Source organism: Lagopus leucura, unplaced genomic scaffold (assembly GCF_019238085.1).
Source record: "Lagopus leucura isolate 7727_CA_CO unplaced genomic scaffold, USGS_WTPT01 Super-Scaffold_739, whole genome shotgun sequence".
Classification (NCBI taxonomy): domain Eukaryota; kingdom Metazoa; phylum Chordata; class Aves; order Galliformes; family Phasianidae; genus Lagopus; species Lagopus leucura.
In genome coordinates this window covers 6,280,237-6,302,426 of record NW_024962255.1, presented here as the reverse complement: position 1 = coordinate 6,302,426, position 22,190 = coordinate 6,280,237, and the positions used below count along the sequence as shown (strand labels likewise).

Here is a 22,190-nt window from a genome sequence, read left to right as displayed (position 1 = left end):
TACAGATGTTTATCACTGACACTTGATGGATGAGTTCAAATGGGAGAAGCAGGGACTCAGAGAAATGGAATCTTACTGATAAATATTTCACAGCATTGCATACCGCAACATATATCATCAGATCCCATTTGGCAGAATTGCTTACAGGTGATGCGTGTGTCAATTATTGTAATACTCCTGGCAATCTGAGAAACACAGATTGTAATTGATGGGCTATGTACTATTTTCCAGCTGTAGTGCAGCTCACTGCTATTATTTTCTTGTTACAAACATCTGTTCCAAGATGAAAGCACCTACAAGTGCCTCTGCTTCAAAAATTACAAGAGGTTAGTTTGTTAAACATTTAAGCTATGTAAACAAATACAGGTTTCATGCAAGACAGATTTGACTATGGACTGATTATTCTATCATAGCATTGCTAACTATTCCTACTGTGGCAAAACATTTCAAAAACAAGACGTTCTCAGATGTATGCTCCTAAGTAAAATGTCACATGAAATTCAGTTCAGTCAGAAGCCCCTAGGTTTAGAAATAAAACTGATTTCAAAAGAAAAGAAGCATTTAAACAGTGTCATGGCAGTTATGGCTTATTCAGTAATAAGTAGATGGTTTCTTTTTAATTGCTCATGTACTTCATCAAACTCAGCCTAAGTCAGCCATGAAGGAAAACAACCACTAGCTGCTGGCAGCTGCCTAGCCTGTGCAAGATGGACATGGTTCTCACAGCCAGCAGATGGGGTCTTAGATCAGAGAAACCGTCACCACAGTTGGCACAACCAGGTGCCCATGGCTGGCCTCCCTGTCACAGCAGAGAGGCCGAGGGCATGTTTCTGAACTACTCTTACCCCTAAAGGTGGTCTCTCCAGGTCAGGGTTGAGGCACATTGGTGGGGCAATGTGGGGAAGTTTGCACTGCTGCTGCCCATGCTGTACCTGCTCTATAAATAAATAGAGGACTTTAGTCTCCAGGACTGTCAGTTTGGCACCTTTCATGTGCACAAATGACATATTGTGGTTTTTTGTTTGTTTGTTTAGAAACAACCACCCAGAAAGTTATATGCAAAGCTTAGTATGGCGAATCAAGATAAATCAAATTTATTGTATGAGAGCACCTAAAATCCCACCTTCCATTTGCTCTCTTTTTCGTGTTTTCTACTTGTTTTCTAATTGTGATAAGAATAAAAGTTATGGACCTCTTTCGGTGTTTCTTGATGACAACGGTTGCTGTTCCACCACAACTCCAATGCTGCCACCAAGCAGGCAAGAAGAAGGCCTATTGCTAAAATGCAGAAAACACCTGCAAAACTGTGCAGCTTGAGAGCCTTCCCATCTGTCTGTGCATTTGTGTGGCTATTCAGGTCACAACGTCCCATCCGTGGCCACCATTTTTGTTTAAGAACATCCAAATCTCCACTTTCTTGCAACTCTAAGATCCTGCAGAAATTTAAAAACATACACAAGTATTACATTCAATTACATCTTTTTCCACATTTTTTGCACTCTTTTCCTGTTACATGAACTGCCTTACAATTCAAAACTCTGTCTTGCAAGCCCCCATCCCCATGCAGTATTAATCTGAAACTCATTCTGCTCACAACAGCAGGCAAACTTCAGTGAGTAACTTTAGAGGAAGGATGACTGTCGGAAATTTCATTGCAAGGGAAGAAGCATTCCCAAGGGAAATCACCATATTCCACAGTTTGTCATGGCTGGTCTGGCTACATTCAGCTGCAGCAGCTGGTTCCGCTAGTGAAATATGCAGCCCATTTCACTGCTGCTCTCCCACAGTAATTTTAAAATCATGGGAGACTAAACATGCTACTATTTGTGCACCACTTCATACAAATGTGCTTAAGCAGCGACCGACTTATTTAGTTCAGCAAATGCAGTTTATTCAAAAGGATTTTACTTCAGTGCTGTTACTTCATGCTTGAATTACTTTGTTAACAGTTGCTAATTAATCATTGTTTTGCCTCTTGTGAAGTGTCCTTTCTCTCCAAGAATGATTCATTTTGGATTTGGTTTGATAACTATTTTTGCTGTTTACTAACAACCCTTTCTCTTTGGTTATACAACTGGAGCTTTACTCCCTCTTATAAAGAACAAGTGAGATGGGGAAATCCTGCTCCAGCTTCCTGTCTGGAGCAGTGCACCCACTCACCTTCTGCTAGGGCCACGCATGCCTGCCCACCTGCATGTCTTCCATTCAGTGTACACGCTGACATGAAAAAGATGCTCATAGCTCATAGACCACCAAATGGCCACAGATACTGTAGTAATGCCATGCAATAATCAACAATTCTTGTTTTCCTGTACTATTGTGACATTCAGCATGTCTCTCCACCCTAAAGGATAAACTGAGACATTATTACTTGCTTACTGTATGGAAGAACATCGTTTCATAGCCTGAAAAACATATAAATCAGGAATCTCTCTTTGATCTCTCCCCTAGCTCATACAGAGCTCTGGGAACTCTGGTCCCTTTTCTGACAGAGCCGGTGCTACTCAGAGATGTGAAGCCACACACCATCTCCACTCCCTCCTCCCTAAACAGAAGTACACAGAGCAGAAGTAGCAGCTTTGTTGAAGACTGAACTTATAACCTTTCTGCTGTCACTGTAGGAAGAGAATTAAATTTATTCAGCAAATTGTCACTGTCAAAATTGAAGTGAACCATCAATGGGATGCCGTGCTGGTTGCAGAGAAGAATCCTACAAAATGAACTTTGTTTTGGTTTACCTCTGGGAGAAAAGATCTCTGTAGGGGCTTCCGTGCTGGAGTGCAATTCCATATCCTTTGCTGCTGATGCTATTACCAATGACTGTCACAGAGCATTCATCATCCGTCAGCGCAGCATATTCCACCACTGTCACATCCCACAGGAATGCATAATTTCCTTTCTTTGCCTGTAAATACAACACAAACACAACAAAATCTAAACTAAACCACATTTTTAGATAGGAGAAAAAAAAAAAACCAACAAGCAAAAATAAAAAGCCCGATGCTGGTACTTCACCAGGTCACATCTATAGACCTCCAGCATCTTAATACATTTTTAAGTCTTCCCCCACAACATTACCTCATCTATGCTTTTCCCAGCAGTACATCATCTACTTCAAACCTCTCTAAAACATCTTCCATTTTTAATAGAGAGAGAGAGCATAGGATGACATAGCCTTCTGTAAGTTTAGGCAAGGCTTACATAACAGGTAATTAATTATAAATCAAAGCCTTTGCCTTAACTGATGAAATTTGATGTATGTTTTGTAGGAGACATGGATTAGCAGGAGCTCCATACATTTATGTAACTAGACAGGTACAGGATGAGCACTTAGTGGTGTTCCCTAATCATTGCAGTCACCAAAATGGAAACTTTACAGATTCCCTCAAGTAAATGTGTAAGTGAAAGAAGTGCCCTCCAAGAGCTGTGTTAATCCTGTAACAAAACAATCACACTCAAAGCTTAAAAAGAATTCCTTTTTTTTTATTCTTTTTTTTTTTTTTTTTTTTTTTTTTCCCCCCCACAGACAAGAATAATCACCAGCATCTCTTGTCAGCTCAGTTTTGGGACAAATATTGTTCTATTTTAGCACACGTTCATGCAGATGTCCTTAAATGTCAGCCTTAATTGGCATTCTAGCCAATGTCTGCATGCAGTGAATATGATGAATGTAAATCACCTTACTTAACATAAGATGTAAGAAAAATGTCTGGATAGAAATTCATTGTGATCATTTTGTTTGTTTAAAGTAATCATCGGTTTCCCAATAAATTCAAGTATTTAAGATTTTTAGTCTCAAGTGAATATACAGAGCACAAAAGAAGAACAGATGGATGGGAACAGCTAATGCAAATAAATGAATAATCATGACTGCAGATTTCCAAGACATTTTTTTTTTCTTTTTAAGAAACAAAAAACAAAATAAATGACAACAGCCCACCTTTGGCTGATTTCTTTAGGTCAAAACAAAGCAAGATAGGAAGCTGAAGTCTGGAAACTGAATCATTAAACTTTCTTTGCCAATGGCTGCAGTGCTGACGTTATTCCATATATTTTCCATTTTGTGTAATCTCAGTTAAAGAATTGACCTGTAAGCCTATAAGGCTCACTAAATTAATTTCCTCAGTTGAGCAACTAAGTTAATTTCACCATGCTTTAGTATAAATCATAGCTTTCTGAAGTCCTTGACAGTTGCTTAAACATGATAATAAATCAGATGGGTGAATTATCTTGTAACGGATAGAATCGAGGGAAATAAAACTGAAAAGTATGCTTTTGGATTTTCTGTAAATTACTTGCCACAATTCACCTCCTTTTCTCTTTTACATTCTGTCTGCATCGATGCAATCAAAGACCCCCAAATTCTTTTTCTTCTGAACTACACCAGAATAGCAATACATTATAGCCTTTGTTTCTGGCAAGATTCAAATGATCCTGTACTGACCACTTTGAAAACAGATTTTTTAAATGTATACCAGCACTGTAGGTTTGGCCAGTCAAGCTCCTCTTTCTCTCCTGCAATTTCTCGGTCAGTTCAGGGTAACAGTAATTAACGTATGTTGCTTCAGACAGCTATTACTAGCTCAAAACAATCATTTAAAGCTAAAACTCAGCATAGGGACTGCAGGATACAAGTAGGAGCCACAAGATCCTACTGTTAAACTATATATTGGTTTAACTAATATGACTAATTATACAAGCTTAGACACAAAAAAATCTCTCTCAAATGGTACTGCATGACTTCCACATCTGTATTCCAGTTCCCCTGGCCATCCACCTGACTAGTACTGGTGTTGGAAAGGAGGAATCAAGAAATAAATCACTGCTTACTGTATGTGACAGTCAGAAAAGGCTTCAAATCTATCAACACAAAGATGCATTTAAAAAAAAAAAAAAAGGAAAGGAAGGAGATTCCTCAGGGTATTTAGCTTATATTCAGATGGTAAACTGCACTCTTGGAAGCCTAAAATGTGTTTCTCAAAGGAACTTTCTGAATGGGCATGTACCTGGAAATAACCATGATGAACTTTAACAATTCTCATCTTATATTTCCACACCTGTGAGGCCTCCTACCTGCAGCAATGGGCATTCCTCCCACTAGTGCTTCTGGCTGCACATCTCAGGTTTTACCCTGTGGTAAACAGTACACAGGCTCTTGCTATCTACAATACAAGACTGTGCGCAAGTGTTTCTGTGTTAAAAGCCACAGTTACAGGACCAAAGACAACAGCTTTTTTTTTTTTCCCCTATACAGAATTTGTTCAAAATCTGTTATTACTAGAGAACAAAAGCTTGCCTGGTGTACACACAGAAAAAAGACCCAGAGAAGATTTCACCTATATCACAGTAATAAAATGTCTTTGATTTCTTGTTGGTTTCTGGGTTGTTTTTTTTTTTTCTTCTTTCTTTTTTTAATAGCTGGATCTTTTAGTTGTTTCAGAATTGTTCCAATAAATCATCTTTTCAAATTAACAGTTTATAAAAGAAGAACGACAACACATCCTACATTCCTCATCTTTTTCTTAGTAATACTTGAGGAACACAGCCTTCCTCAAATATTCGATTTCAATTATAAGGCAATGTCTAGAGAAAATCACATTATTGATTCTACCATTCAAGCCTCAGTTTTCTGCACTTCATTTTATGTAGAAGAGCTCTGTACGCTGACTTTCAAGGTTAGACAGCAGATCTTTTGACAAGGTCTACTTCTCTAGCATTTGCAACATTGCTGTCCTAAGTTACATCCTATGAATACAAGTGGTCAATGAAAAGTTTACTGAGTCTCTCTGTATCAATTTAGTATTTTTATGACAAACAATTCTACCCAGTGGCATCCATTGAGCAGTATTTTTCTGATAGACTGTACATTTCAACATAAACAGGAATCTGAGTTTTAAACTCTTAATTATGTGTATTCTTAACTTCCAGAAATACTGAACGTGGAACTGCTTCCCCTCTCTAATTGTCAAAAACCGACTTCCCAAAGATTCCTTTTTCCTCAGGGAAGATTCTTCTCTTCCAAAATCTCTTCCTCTTGCAGATCTTTCTTTTCTTAAGAGTAGCAATCTCATACTATTAGCATGTTCGTTGCACAGAAATTTTCCTTATGACTAAACAGTAAGTTCCTATCTAAATTTGGCATGCTTCATATCCCTGTAATGGCTGTTGTGGCTGTTAGGTGAAGGCAGACAAGCTAAACAACTATGAGTGACATTGTGCACTGGCCCATGGGATGTATAAGCAGGAAACATAGGCTTTTTTAATGACACCTTATGCAGATGTATCTATCCATGCAACTGCATCATGACTGCAGTACATTAAAGCTCCATATCCTCATGCTTTTTGCATTCACAGCCTAGCCATTTCAAGCTTGAACTATTTGTTTTTGGGTCCCAAATTTTCTAGGATCAGACACTGCTGCAAAGAAAATACAGATAAAAAAGACAGTAAAAGGGAATGTGGTAAATACCAGCTGAGAATAGGTAAGATAGAGAAAGAAAGAATGATTGAAATGAAACACAGAATAGTAAGCTACAGTTTAGGCTTTTAATTGGCTTTCATATTTTGCTCCTTTGCTATGGCCTTTTTGTGACTTTCAGCACGCAGGCACACTGCAGCACAAAACAGAAATAACTCAGTTTCAAAAACCTCTTTCACAGAGATTCAGCCAAAGTGGTCATATATTCCACCCAGGTTGAACTTCTGTAGCGGTTAACACCAAAGATAGCAGATTTATCTTCAGTTGAAGAGATTGAGGAAAACAAATTTCAGAAGAAAAAAGAAACTTGCATTAAAAATGCCTTCTTTGCAATCATCAAAAATGAAAAGACCAAGGAAGATTGTTTCCCTGGTATAATAAGAGGGACCATAAAGATAACAGTAATACTTCTGAAAAGCAGTAACCAATTTCATTATGTTACTCTTCAACATAGAGGGAGATGGAAGAATATATTTCAAAGGGTCCTGTCTTACTGTTGGTAAAGTTATGTATTTTCAAAGAACATGTGGTAAGAACTAACAATACTTAAAAAAAAAAATGAACTTCAGCTTTATCACTGATAGGCCTGTGATTCATCTGCAACTTATGAAGAAGCTCCCGCACTGGAAAAAAAATGTACAATAATGCTACATTCGTCATTAATCTACTGCCAAAATGGAGTGTCACTGTAGATGATCCCATTATATAGCTGGTAACACAGAAATATCAAAGAGTGACCTTCACATTGCTATTAGAAGAATAGTTCAAAAACACGCTTGGATAATATTTATTTTCTATTTCAAAAGCGCCTTAGAAGAAGCTGCACAGTTCTAATAAAGAAAAAACTTGCCACTTAATCCTGTTGAAATTACTTAAAATTAATATCATTAGAAGCTACTACAGGATGCAATATATTTGGGCTTTAAGGAAGCATTTGCTCCTACTCCAGAGGCTGATCATGGTCAAAAAATGAAGAAATTTATGACAATCCATGAAAATATATGGATGAGCCATAATAATTCACAATGCAAAATCTAGTGTGGACAGTAAATCACAGGAAAAAATATTTCAAAAAAATCCTCTTTATGGAACTATTAAATTACTTGCAATCTCAAAATAAAAATGAAGAGAAGTGTCTGTTCAACAACAAAAGATCTCATTTGATGTTTATTGTTTGTTAAAGGAGAGAAACATTTGGAAGGAAGTAAAAAAGATAGGAATGCACTTGTACTGTGCTACTGCATAAATCAATGATACATTCATATTTTGTACTATACTTTCTTTTGATCATTGCATCAATGCTGTCTCTGTGGCTGTACTTGTGTTGCAAAAGCTGTGCTTTGACAATGGGAGATGGTCACTGTGGCTACAAGGCTGTGCTATGTCTGAAAGTGACCTCTTCCATGGCAACCAAAAGCTTTTGTGGCATTCAGGACATTCTTCCATTATTGTCTGTTTGGTTTTAGTCAGTCAAAGGGAGAAGAAACATGTCTGGGAAATGGAGAGAGGAAAATGGAATTGAGACAAAGACTGGAAATACCTGCCTATTGCATGAGTAAGCAGTACTCTCCTGTTTTGCATTGAAGAGGCTTTTATTTTTTTCTTACTTAACTGCAGTTGAACTGTGAGGCTGTCTGAAGAAAATGGAGAGCAAGAGGAGAGAAGTAGTTGTTTTTTTTTTTTTTTCCATTGTACCAGGCAAGTCTTTATTCAGAAAATGTGTTAGGTATCTTTATACGCCGGAGGAATTTAGACTTTCCTTTTCCTATAAAGCATTTCTAAGGTACATGTACATCTCTTTCTTGCAGCAGCACGTGTTTAGAGATATAAAAAGTCTGATTTCTTTGGCCGATACCATTTCTTCTTTAGGAAAACAGAGTTTCTAGCCAAAATATTTGATATGGCTGACTTGTCTGTTTTTTTCAAGGAGCTCAATGAGTTAGCAAGAACGACATTTAAACTATAAACACAAACGTTTAGTTGACAATGTTATTAAATACTGAGCTCAATTTACGTGCCTAATTAAATAGCAGCCTTGGTCAGCTTTGGGAGCTGAGGTAAATTCAGTTATTGTTGACATTAATGGAATGAGCTGATCGAGTTATATAAAAATCACCCTACAATATTAAAATCAAACTCAGTATGAAAAATTTAACATTACTTACAAGAGACAGAGCTGCCAGCTCCATACAGACAACATAGTTGGTAGTCCAAACAGCCTGCCAGTCCACAGTTACATTTAAGGTTTAGGCAAATCTAGCTACAACAAATGGCAGCATGCAATAGGCTTATGGAAAGAGAGTATTTATAGCTTTACTGCTGACAGTAAGAATGGTAACAAAACAAACAAGGGACAAAAAGGGTAATTTTTTGTGCTTTTTTTCTATGGTAAACTGTTTTACTTATATATTGTTTTAAATGTCATGCTACATAGATTAGAACACATTGGCACTACTTATGTCTCTGCTAAGAAAGCCTTGAAATAGAGGCTTCATTTGCATAAAGTGACAAGCAAATTAAAAAAAAAAAAAAAAAAAAAAAGAAAATCAAATCACTGCAGACTTTTCTATAGCCAGGGTTCTACCTTCTACCAGAGGAAGAAAGTTTAACTGAGCCAAGTGCTCAGCTGGAAGGCGGGAGAAAATGCAGGGGGAACCAAAACTATTGACAGAATACTCCTGTACTGGAAAAGGCAAAAGTATGTTTTCCCAAAAATAAGGATTTTATCCAGAAGTCACACAAACAATTGGGAATCTTATATCAAAGAACTTTGATTCAGGAAATCAGGAAATAGGATGGCTTATATTAAGATGTTCAGCCATGCTATGGTTATGGTGTTGTAAAAAACAGTATTTTTTTTTTCCTCACTGACAGCTTAGAAGTTGTTTAAAATATTAAAAAAAAAAAAAAAAAAAAAAAAAGAACCCAAGCTTCAAACATTTTCTTATTTCTCATTTATAAAAGCATAAGGAACTTGTAATAAATTTATTCCAAATCACTGTGTCATTGACAACAGAATAATCCTGATCTAACAATCACAACTTTAATAATAGCTGTTTTCCTGCTGTGTTAAAAAAAAAAAAAAAAAAGGAAATCAATTAAAAAATAAAGGAGACACTTTTCTCTAAAGGAAAAGCACATTAAAATTTCACTGGCTATTTCCGCACACCTGCCACAATATACTTCAGGACACATGCAGTTTGCTGCTATTTATTATCTGCTTCTGCTAAGCTACAAGATGGAAAGCAGAGAAGACCAGCAGACTAAGGGCGAGAAAGTGTGGGCCTGAACTTAACCAGGGCTGTTTATAACAGAAGTCAGCACAAGGATGTAGAATCTCAAGCTACTATATATTTGATTATTACAACAATACTCAGTTTCATCAAAAAATCTAAGAGAAATAAAAATTAGGTGAAAGCATTCTGACATGTGAAAGAGCATGTGCTTGTTAAGTCTCAAATAAACAAAGAAATTTGGCATGAAAGTTCTGTTCTAAGAAACTTTAGTAGATTTTCATTCATTCCTCATGTTACCAATACTTACTTTAATTCAAAGAAAATGAAAAAAAAAAAAAAAAAGAAAAAAGAGAAATGAGCAAAGGACAAGTGTCAAAATCTGAATAATAAAAAATACCATTGAAGATGGGTATTGTCAAAGCTGTCAAGAAACCTGTAAGTTTTACAGCCAGCTCCAAAGGAGGATTTAAATACTGGAGATTCCGGCAGAGCTAAAGTACTTTAATTCAAAATCACGACCTCACAAGATGCCTTTTATCTGGCATAGTTACTGAAAGGAACTTTATGTAAGGATATTTTTGTTTAAAGTTACGATGTAATTGCATTAATGTGACTCAACAATATTAACTCCACGCAAACTAATTTGATACAGCACAACAATTAAATAAAGAGCACTGTAATCCAGTCTTACCTTCCTGATGCCTTCAGAAGGGTTCGATACACAATTATCTGCCCCATTATTCTTACTTATTGTCCTCCACAGTTCAGCAAATGTGTTATCCTGCTCCAGAGGGTTTGTTCCTTTTGCTTTAAAGTATTCATATACTGCTGAGTCTCTGACTGTACCGTAAGATATATCCATTTGTTTAGACAGGTCCTGAAATGTTCTGAAATTCAAGCAATATTGAGATATTAGTGAAACATAGAATGCTACTGAAATTTAATTAAATGATTTATTTTTGTCTTCAGTCGGAAAGCATTTATCAATACCAGGCAATACTTGAGTATCTCTCGCCTTCATCATAAAGGAAAACCAAAGAGTAATTGAATTCAACTGAGATCATGTGAACTTAGTCATACCTGAGGTTTTTTTCTTTGTTTGTTTGTTTGTTTTTTAACCTTAATAAAGACTTTCTGGGTAGATAATCCACGTTAAATATTATCCCAAGTTTGCACAGAACGGGAGTCCATTACAGACATACCCCAGTGCAGGAAAAGGTTGTAAATATAAACTGTCAGCCACCTTGGCACCACCTCACAGAACTCAGTGGAATTAGTTGGAACTTATACCAATACTCCACCTGACTCCAAATCAATAAGACTTTTTAAAACAAACAAATAAAAGCCTTGGTTCCAATTTCTACCATGTCCCTCTCTCTCTTTTCTTCACAGCCTCTGGTAAAACAGACATTTTTCATTCACACAGAGGTCTAACTTTCATTTACTCATCATACCACCCTGGAAGTGTAAATGGGCCTCAACTTGAGTGACTGTGAATGCATCATTTATTTTCAAATTGTACTGAATGTAATTCACTCCTGTTTTACAGCCTTTTCAGCACAGAAAAGTGTAAATCACTGCCTATGTCACTGAGAACCAGGCCAAGTTTCAAAACATTTGAAGCAGAATCAAGTCAATTTTCTATTTTCAGCCACCCATGTTTGCTCCCGTGTCCTCTTCCTTTGTTCTCACATCTCACTTTTCTGTACAGGTACAGAGTGGCAGCATGGGCTAAACTGTATCTCAAATTATGACATATATATATTTATGTCTCATAAATGCATAACCTCATATAAGATTTATTTCAGATGCTTCTCATATGAACTACCAATTAACTTTAGCTGAGATCAAACTAAACTCTCCCATCCACTCTACCATCCTCCCATCACATCACCTTCAGGCCCTCTGAGTTTGGTTCCCAAGGAGCCCCTTTACCTGGAGGCACCATGTGAGGCTGCCAGCTCCATCCCCAAAGCCGCAGCTCAGCAGGGATGCCTCTTCTACCCTTACAAACACCCTTCCAACTCACACGCTGCTTCTAAAATTTTAAGTGGTTTAAGTTCTTAAATTGTGCTAAGGACTTTTTATCATTTTAAGCTGCTAAGCAGCTTTCAGTAAGACTGTGAACAGTTTTTTTGCACACTTGTGGGTTTGCGCTAACTCCAGGAGTTGCATCAAACCCCAGATATGTTACTTCCCTTGCTCCATATACACCACTTCAGTAAAACAGAAATGAACACCCTGTAGGTTGCCAGATATTCAACAATTCTAATAAAAAATGAGAGAATTTGTATCAGTCCTCTCTCTCTGTTTAACAGTCCTGAAAGTTATATTCTGATTTCCTAAATGTTTCTGGTACATTTCATTGAACAGGACCATTTTTCCTCCAATTTTGATCTAAATGATTACATGCTACATTTAGTTCCTTCTTTATTTTTTAGAATAAGCTTCATCATATCACATGAAATTGCTCACATCCTGGGGATGGATGATCTGACTGTTAAAAGACACATTTCAGTCTATTGTATGTCCAAATGACTAAGAAAGGTGCCGAATACACACGCAGGGTTTCTGTGGCAACCCTTTTAACACAGTCTGCTGTCTAGATTTCAGTGCCTGTAGAAGCACATACAAGGTAGAAGCACGTTAGCAGCAGCATTTTTAGCTATTGTACTTTAATGTGACTTTCAGCAGATAACTTTACAAATGTCTACTGTTCATGCTGTCATTCTTGTTGAAAATGTAAGCATTCAAAAAAAGCAAACTGTAGCTTTCATAATGTTTCATAACGTGGATCCCTTCTACTGCCTCTGCATGGGAACTTTGACAGAAATCTGCCTCTTGTTTTAGCTAAATTATACTTTATTGACAATCACTACTTTTGTTTTAGCTAAATCGCACTTTATTGACAATCAGTACTGTACAAAATCACAGTACATCTTGCTTTTCGAAAAGCATTTTTCTTCAATTCTCTAAGCATTGCAGTGAGCAAATTCTGGGTATAAATCAAGTGCTTTGCTGGCCCAATAAGCAGGTAAGAGGTGGCAGGGAGGAAAGCCCAGCCTTTGCTTGGGTGTTGCTTGGAACAACTATGATCCCTTTATAGTTGGCAGAATTTTCCTACAAGGATAATAAAGAATACTGCATGTCCTGAGGATTATGCACACCTTTCCTGCAGTGCCCTACTTGATCCATTGTAAGAACTGCTCCTGACACAGGAGATTCTCTGTATCACTACTGAAAACATCTTTTGAGCGAGTCAGAAGGTCTCCAAAGGACACAGCCAGGGTCACAGCAGGTAACCAAGCTTGCGAGTGGCTCCTGCAGCATAAATTCATGCAGATGGTGAATGTCAAAGAAAGAAGGTAACCTTATGTCTGTACCAAAGGGACCACTTAGCCAGAACTATCTCAGAAACTATCTTGATGGGGAGTGGTCTGGACAACAGTTGTTATTCAGTATAAAAAAATTCTTTTACTATATTTCTGCACTGAAATCTCCTGTCTTATAGGATGAATTAAGATAATCACAAGTGCATATTTCACATATTTTTCATATATTTATACTTCTATATATTAGCACTGTGCCATTCTCTACAGGTAGCTACTCTTTGTTCCTAGACTTCTTCATTTTGCTGAATAGCCATTAGCAGAACCCACCTTTGTTTGCTACTCAGATTCTTAGCTCACTTTCCTGCGGTAAAGATTTCATGCATTTAATAAATAAAATAATTTGCAACAAAAATGTGCAGCATAACAAGACGCTCCATTAACCTTACCACCTCAATTATTGGATCTCACAACCCATTAAGGACTCTCTGTAAGTGTGATTAAAGATAAAGCTAGTAAAGCAGAAAAAGCCAATGTTCCTCACTTACACTTATAGGAGCTGACCTTCAATTTGTAGATAAATACATCCACTGTGTGATTACTGTAATTGGCAAGTACATGTAAACCAATTGATTTAAGTAAATGTATCTGTGGTCCATCCAAACAGAACAGAGTTACCAGCTGAAATATTTAACCAGTGTAATAATATCTGCTAGATAGATAGGACAATTGATACGTAATTCCCAGTGGAGTAGCAATTACTTCAAGTGGAGTCAACTGAAAACTGTTTGTTTCAATTTTTAGAAACATATTGACATGAACCAAATGCTGTGGAATAAACATTTAGGCAATAGCTGTACTAGCATTTATAATTAGACCATTAGAAATAACTGACACAATAAAAATATTGGTTAGGTTGTACTGTTTGGAAATGCTTTCCTACTTGTAAGAGACTCATAGAGCTGTAGATACGTAACCAAAAAAGGTTCTGCCAGCATAGGTTGATTTGACTCTAGAGGTGCTATAAAGATAAGACTTTCTGGATGAACGGTATGAACAAATCTTATCTAAGGGACAGACTAAACCTGTCACCAGGTGCTCGGAAGTAACTGCTGACCAATTAACTCAACTTGAAAACGGCAGCCTCAGCTGTTCATCCAAAACTGCCTCTCACGATTGTCAGTCACGATCAAAGTAAATAACCTCAAAACACTAACAAAAACAAAATAACAAAAACCCACAAAAAGATAAGCAAACTTTCCTTTCATTTTTTTTTTTAATTTTTTTTTTTTTTTTTTTTTTTTTTTTAAGGCAAAATATATTTATTTACTGAGTTTTTCACCTTCTTAATTATTCCTTTTCTTTTAAGTTAGGAGAATGTTGCACATCTGGAATCCTATGTGTAAATTCTGTGTCTGTTAACAAGATTACTATGTAGTAATGTCATGAATTCTTCTATGCCACTGTAAAAAAAAAGTAGTATTTATCTTGATTTCAGCCTTAAAGAGACCATAATGGCAATAGTGGCAGCTCCTTGATTTAGAGGTAATTTCTCATTAGTATTCACCACTGCAAATATTTTAACACTGAAACTGTTTGTATTTTTCCAGTTTGCTATTACTTAAGGAAAGTTAGCATTTTAGCAGTTTCTGAATCCACAGCATTATGTTTAAAAAATGATGCAGTATTTTTCCTGCCTAGCTCGTTTGCTCATCTGCACATGAACTATTAGAAATAATATAGGTTAAGATTAGACATAAGAGTGGGCATCAGCACTCTGCTGTGTTGTGAGTACATTTCAAATAGCCTCTCCCTTTGAATTACTGCATATGTTTGGAAAAACAATACAGAACAAATAATTCCTCCCAAGTAAATAAATCAATTTTCTTAAATAATATTAATCCCTAAATCACAGTATGCTTTTCCACATTTGCCTGGGAAAGTTATGTTCTTATTTTACCTAGGGATGCCAGCACCCTAACATTATTGCTCAATGCAGCATAATATTCCAGGTGACGGCTGCCATTAAGATGAAGCAACCTGGAGAAGATGAGAGTTTTAAGCTGCTTTACCAAAATGGAGCACCTCGGAAATACATACAAAAATATACTACAAGTTCTGAAGTTCTACTTTTTTAAATACCTTGAAATTACTTTATTTCAATTTTTTTTCAAAGCCTAGGAATTGATTATATGTACATAATTAAGTACAATTGCAATTTCTAACTATAAGGGCTTTTCAACAACATTTCAGGCTGGATGTGGCTCTGGGCAGCCTGGTTTAGAGATTGGTGACCCTGCCTGTGGCAGGGGGATTGAAACTAGATGATCTTTGAGGTCCTTTTCAACCCAGGCCGTTCTATGATTCAATGAACATTTACTGGAGGAAAATACATGTTTTACATACTAGGAAATAAAGTTTACACATCAAAATAAAGATAAAAGTAGCTGAATTGATTTGACCACATTACACCACCAGGGTAAGTGCAAGAACTACCTATGAGTTGAAACCTAGCATATACAATCCTATCTGAAAAGAGATTTATTTCACCAACTATCACAAGTGGAAAGAAAAGGCTTAGAAATCTTCTGAGAACAGAGGGAAGCGTTCACATTTTGAGACACTAAGTTCAGCACTAGACCATGCATGGATATATTTACAAAGACAATGAGAACAAATGAGAAAATGGTGTTTGTTGCTGATGATCACTTCAGCCCTTCCATTGAGAGAGAAATTTTGAAGCCAGGTGAGCTTTGCAGTATCAGCTTCTCATCTCCAGTGAGAAAACAGCTGTTTTTTGATGTAAGAAGATTGGCAGGTGAGAGCAGTCTGCAAAACTCTGGAAAACCTGTGGAAGTTAAGCTGAACTGAGGTCATGGGTTGTAGTGTACCAGCACAAGTAATTTATTGAGAATAGTTCTAAGCATGTATGAGCAGAAGATCCCTCAGTTCAGAAACTGAGTTCTCTTTACTTTTTATATCAATTTGTTGAGCAGCAAGGCAAAGGACTAGAGCCCTAGTCCATTATTCATAGACAGCCAAACTTTGCATCTTTAGTTTAAGTAAGATTTATGAGTGGGTAGAGAATGTCTTAAGACATCTGAACCTGAGTTCAAACTCCCACATAAAAACATTCCCTGGAGAGTTTTAGCCCCAAGCTGAAGATAAGCTTCAATTCAGGAAAAAAAGTCATCTGTCATATATATAAATTGCCAATAGGTGATGATAGTCTCAGTGACTCAGAGGGTTATGTGAAAAGTTTTTCATTGTCTTACCAGATCAGAGCTATAAAAGAAGAAGCCCACTTAAATATTAATTAAAAAATAAGTTACTCTTCATAAACACTTGTGCAGCCAATACTGAAAAGAACAGTATATTAGCTGAATAATGGGATGAGATTAAAATTAACCTATTTTAAGCATTTGTGAGCCTGAAAATTAAATATCCATCTCACCTCCAATAAAAGACACATTCGCATTAACGTACAACATTTGTTGTCAGTACATACTGGAATATTATTGGCATCTAATAAAATGAATGTGAAGTACATGAATTTAAAGACAGGCCATTAAGTGAGGCCAATAAGACTGTTCAGAATATTGCCAGAATGGCAGTAGCCTTAGTACAGAGCATATTTAAAGGAAAGCAGGTTTAGCTTCACATCTAATAATCTTAGACTACAGAAGATTCAGGCTTTTAATTTATGCATCCCTTTGACTTTCTTCAAAATTACAATCAAACTGAGCTCCTAAATCAATCAGTGAATTGACAACTTCTCTACTGTGACATGACCAAATCCTGTATTGCTTCATTTAACTGCAAATTAAGTCACTTTAGCCACCCTTAACTCTCAGTGCAGCGACTTGCTCGGCATCTGGTTTCTTCAGCAACTACATTAAGCAAAATATTTACTGAGAGGCAATCCAGCAGAAATCAGCAGTAGCACTGAATGCTTAACAGACACTTTTCAAGTCCTTCAGTGGTAAATATATCATCCTATAGTTCACAGAAAGCACATTTCATAAGGCGTCCGTGAAAAATACCATCCACTTTATTCTAAACAACTAAAGCCTTAACAGAAAAAGCCTCATAGGATCTTCTATGAGAGAAGTTATAAGCACTGGAAGATTAAACTATATTGAACAACCTGCATTGAACCCCTCACACCAGGAATAAAAATTTCCTGATCACAAAAAGAGACAAACAGTGCAGGCATTTGTGCTTGCATGTGTGCTTGTCACCACCAGTGGAGCAGGAACAGCTGCTACACATGATTTCAAAGAAGCAGGGAGTTTCCTCCAGTGGAAAAACCAATCAGTTGGCACGTGTCACAAAACACGTTGCCATGTCAACTACATACTTCTACTACCATGAAAACAAACAGCGATTGAACCCCTCAGCAGGTAGTAGCACTGCAGCAGCTGCTTTTCATGGCAGCTGTACTCTTGATGATAATGGGCACTGCTGCCAACATGGTGGCTTCGATGAGCCCCATCAACTGTCCTATATTAGATACAGCTAACAGCAAGATATAATATCTAGTCATGGATTTAATGGGAAAAAGGAAGCTAAAGCCAGCTTCATTTCCACCACAGAAAACGGAGTTGATGTGTGTTCCTGTGCCTCTACAATTATTTCATTTCCTTGAAACAATTTCAGCATGGTTCAGCCTGGTTCAGCCTAGGTTCTGTGACAAAGGCCTGAAGGGAACCCCTGGGAAGGAGGCAAAGGTAGGGAGATGGGCCTGGATGAAGGATAATGCAGCAACAAGCTAAGGAAAAAAACTTAATTTACTAAATAAGAAGAATAAACTAAATATTTCTACCCATTAAGAAAGCTATACTCCTCTCAAATCACAACATAGAAATGATTTCAATGAAGATATGAATGTTTTCTCTGGGATTCTGTTCCTGCACAGCTATTGCATGATTAATTCCTAAAAGAATGGAACAAATAGCACGTGTAACCACTGATGAAATGTAAAGCTACAGTAAGGCTATTATTAAATGATACATCACCACATTTATGATTTTAATAGTAATTAATTATTATCTACAAATATTTCATAGGCAAAACATCTATAGGCTTTGCTTAGTTTCTAAGAGAGTGATATGCAGCAGAAACGTTCTACACCATCATACAAAATCTCATTTTGCTTACTGCTCTCAAAATAATTCAGTAATTCAGAATAAAAAACATTTTTGCCAAAGTCAAAGAAGCATAGGAAATGTAGGACAAAAATCCGTATATCTGGTCTTGTGTCCCATTGCTCACACAACTGGCTAATATGTTTCAGTGGTTCATTTAGGAAGCATACCCATTAAAAAAACCAACCAAACAGACAACTTTATGATTCTTCTGTCCGTGAGACTCAACCTTGGATCCAAGAATGAACCTCATCATCATAATCAGTAAAGCAGGTTCTCCTGTAAACAGAGTTAAATCTGCTTTTTCCTCCTCTCTGCTATTTCTAAACAATGCCCGCAGGACCACCTCAGCAACTCCAGTCATCTGCAGTGATCTGCACAAGTATGACTTGACTTGCCACTGGATCATAGCAGTTGTTTTGCTCAAAGCTGACACTGGCTCTGTGCAAGCACTGCATGCAGAGAAATCTGTTAAATGGCACAAAATTAGCAAAACATCTCAATCACAAGATCACATTTCTAATTATATCCCTAACCCTCCTCTTATCTGTCCTGTCACAGATTGCTGATTATTCCATTAACTAGGGACCCTTTTTTGGTTTATTGTGTGTAATAATTTTTTTCTTTCTGCATGCGCTATACTTTCTGGCATCACTGCCTTATGGGAAAGAAGGTGTGATGTCCCCTGCAGTGTAAGTCATTATTGCTTTGTTTGAAAATGATTTTTTAAATAATCAAACAATAGCATCACAAATAGGCTACTTAAACAGCAATAATGATCAAATCTAATTTCCAAAGATTTGCATCTGAATCTACTGCCACACAATAGTTCATGATCTCTGAGGGCAGTTTCTCTCATGATCCTGTGTGAGTCTGTTTGCTGCCTAACTGAGAGAATGAGCACAAAGGCAAGCCTTTCCTTTAAATATAAAGAGGCATTTATAGGATTTCTTTTCACTATGTTATTTTTCCGTACTTCTAATTAATGAGGTTACTTGAGGTATTACCCATCATAGTTTGGCAAAAAGTCTGCAAGTTAATGATTGAAAGAAGTAGTCAGACAACAAGATGTCCAGAATGATCATATCAGAACCTCCTGAAGATGCAGGCCCACATCTTCAAAAGCTGGAGCTTTAATTTGTGTGCCTAGATGTACATTTAAACTGCTGCATCACCGGGCTGATTTTTAAAACTGATCAAGGAAAGCTGGCACAACAGCACATTTGTAAGACATTCAGAAATCTAGTTCAAAGCCTAGAAGAGGACTCAGAGCAGCTGTGAGATGCTCTGCAAATCTGTAATAATCAGTCCTGCTAAAAAATCTAGGCTAGCCTGTGTCCTTTACCCACACCCCATAACCTACTTAACAGTGAGGAGAAAATTAAAATGTGTGTAATGCAGGAAAAAGAGGAGTTAAAAACATCTCAAGATGTTGTAGCATAATTTTGAAGAAATAAATAAATCACTTGGACTACCTCTGAATGTTTTCTTATCCTAATTTTAAACCAATTTGCCACTGTGACCTTTCTCCAAGTACCTTGAATGGTTAACGTGTTAATTAAAGCAAGGTATTCTACTCCTCACAATATTAATTAAAATAAAAGCTGCAGCTGGTGTTTAACAGTAACTCAGTCCCAACAGCAGGTTTTAGTCACTTCTCCTAAATCAAACATATCATAAAGTTGGCATGAAAATCATATTGTCTGAATCAAACACATCTGGCAACTGACATACGCTTCTACCTATAATGAAAATAACAAACTACCTCTGTTATTTATGCAGATGCACTTGAAACTGTTTGCTATGCTGATGTCTTCTATCACTCACATTTGGAAGCTAAAAATCCTAATGAAGATTAACGACTAAGACTGAAAGGGAAGAAATTGCTTTCTTCCTTCACAACTACTGTCACAGGTACTGATACCACTGCCTTTCTGCTTTGCACTCAGATGATGTAAAAAGAGTATCTTTTTGATTAAACAAAGTGTGGAATGGGTAAGCTTGGCATCTTGGTGCTGACTTGCAAAGCTTCTACTCAGGATGAATGGTACTTCATACCATGACTGTTAGGATATAATTATACTATGAGTAGTTCCATTAAAAACTACGAAATCTCAGAGTAAGGTAAGGTCCTGCTCAGCTTTTTATTAATTTTTGATTTATCAGGAGCCGTCTCACTCTGTAGGACAAGGATTTCTGTAGAGACAGCTGTGGTGGAGTGACAGATCTCTCGGAGGCATAAAGTGATGCTAGGAAACAGCTTCACACCCTTCCCTTAACCACAGGGAATAAAGCAGAAGCTATCGATGTTGACAGAAAGAAGAAAACAGAAAGGCTCTGAAGAGCTATCCTGATTGCCAGAACAGGGATACTTTTGGGAAATCAAAACATAGGGCTCTTCATTAATACCAAAAGCACATATAACATTCAGCAGTTATTACTGATGTCTAAAGTGCATGCATTACACAGGCATATTTTCAAGTCTAGAAGCCCACTCGTTTCTTAGAGGACCCAAAAGGCAAGTGCTCAGTATGAGGTTTACTTCTCCCCCTTATCTCAATGTACAATGAAGTAAAGAGAAAGGGAAACCTTCCAGTTCCTCCTGCCTCTCCTCATCCCAAACCTGAGTCTCACCTGAATGCCATATCCTGTATTAGATACAGAGACAGCATTGCATCAAAGCAAACTAGCTGTGCTCCATATTGAAATTCATTAGTTTATAAGGTAGCCTAATTTAATTCCTTGAAATATTAGCTTGCAAATTGAATTACTGCCACATAAAAGAAACACAGTAGTTAACATCCACCCCATTCTGACAAATGGTTTTCTATGCTTTTACAGATAGATATGACTATTCATAAATCGAATTATATCAGTAGCTTATTCTCCTAGGCTGGTTTTAATGGTTCAGAAGGCAAACAACTTCATTGCATGTACTTATGTTTGTTTTTTTTTAATGGGATTTTGGCAGCTGCATTAAAACAACTTTTCTAAGGCAACACCATTTTCTCCTTTATCAGGAGGATGATACACGAAACACTCCTGTAGACATCTTTTGGGGGCACACGTGCAGAAGACACTGCTTAGTAAAGCCTAGGAAGTGAATAGAAGCTTAGAAGCTAAGAACTCCCACCACTCTTCCCCTCAGAATCCATAACCTGGATCTATTAAGTGTGTGTTTTGTTGCAGGCTCTTTTTGGTTGGTTGGTTTTTCAGATATGAGGAATTTAAATGGTAAGTTTACAGTTTTCCACCTTATGGCCAGAGGCAACACTTTATCTAAGCTTCACTATAAAGGAGAAGTATGACCATGTAACTCAATTGACTGGAACACTTGCTTGCATGGAAAAAAAAAACAACAAACAAACTCAAAAAATCCTCTTTACAAAACTAACAAATCTAGATCCTATGATTTAAAATGTTTCTGCATGGCTGTTTGCTTCATCCTTTGCCTGAAGTTCCTGCGTCCACAACAGAGCTGATAAAAAGATACGCACCTATACCCCAATTAGCCCAAACAAAGTTTTATTTCTTAGCTTATGACTGATTTCATCACACAACATGAAATAGATGACACTGCATTAAGCTCACCAAAACTGAAGCTGTAACATTACAAAACCTTCAGCAGAGGCATCACAGCTACCAGTTAGGGTGATTTGTGAACAGTAATACTCAATGCTGAAAAGCAGATGCCATGAAGGCATGTTGAGCAAGGCACTGGCAAGCAAAGAGGCACAGCAGGATTGTGTTACTGCTCTGCACGCTGTCTGTATTGTGAGACTTCTTGCAAGCTCTTCTTGCCCTCACTGAATTCCCAATAACAGGTTCCATTTTAATCACAGAAGGAAAGGCTTCTGAATCTTACTTCAAGAAATCAGCTTCCAAAGTGCTTGTATGAATTGAGCTTTTAGCTATAGGAGATATGATCATTACTTAACTTTTATTGCAAGCTGTTAATTCAAACCTTGTGATGTGAAAGTTAGATTATCCAACTGGACAC

The 22,190-nt window shown here is 37.1% G+C and overlaps 1 protein-coding gene across 2 annotated transcripts in view; it reads right to left on the bottom strand.

The window, feature by feature from the left end:
* GRID1 (glutamate ionotropic receptor delta type subunit 1) overlaps positions 1-22,190 on the bottom strand; it is a 513,133-nt gene that overhangs the window by 16,431 nt on the left and 474,512 nt on the right. The window contains exons 13-16 of one of the 2 annotated variants that reach the window (XM_042863189.1): positions 10,406-10,601; positions 2,739-2,905; positions 1,193-1,433; positions 846-932 (exon numbers count right to left, since the gene is read on the bottom strand). In XM_042863189.1, the coding sequence (XP_042719123.1) occupies positions 846-932; positions 1,193-1,433; positions 2,739-2,905; positions 10,406-10,601 (691 nt within the window). The remainder of the gene's footprint in view (positions 1-845; positions 933-1,192; positions 1,434-2,738; positions 2,906-10,405; positions 10,602-22,190) is intronic. The other variant, XM_042863188.1, reaches the window with a different exon arrangement.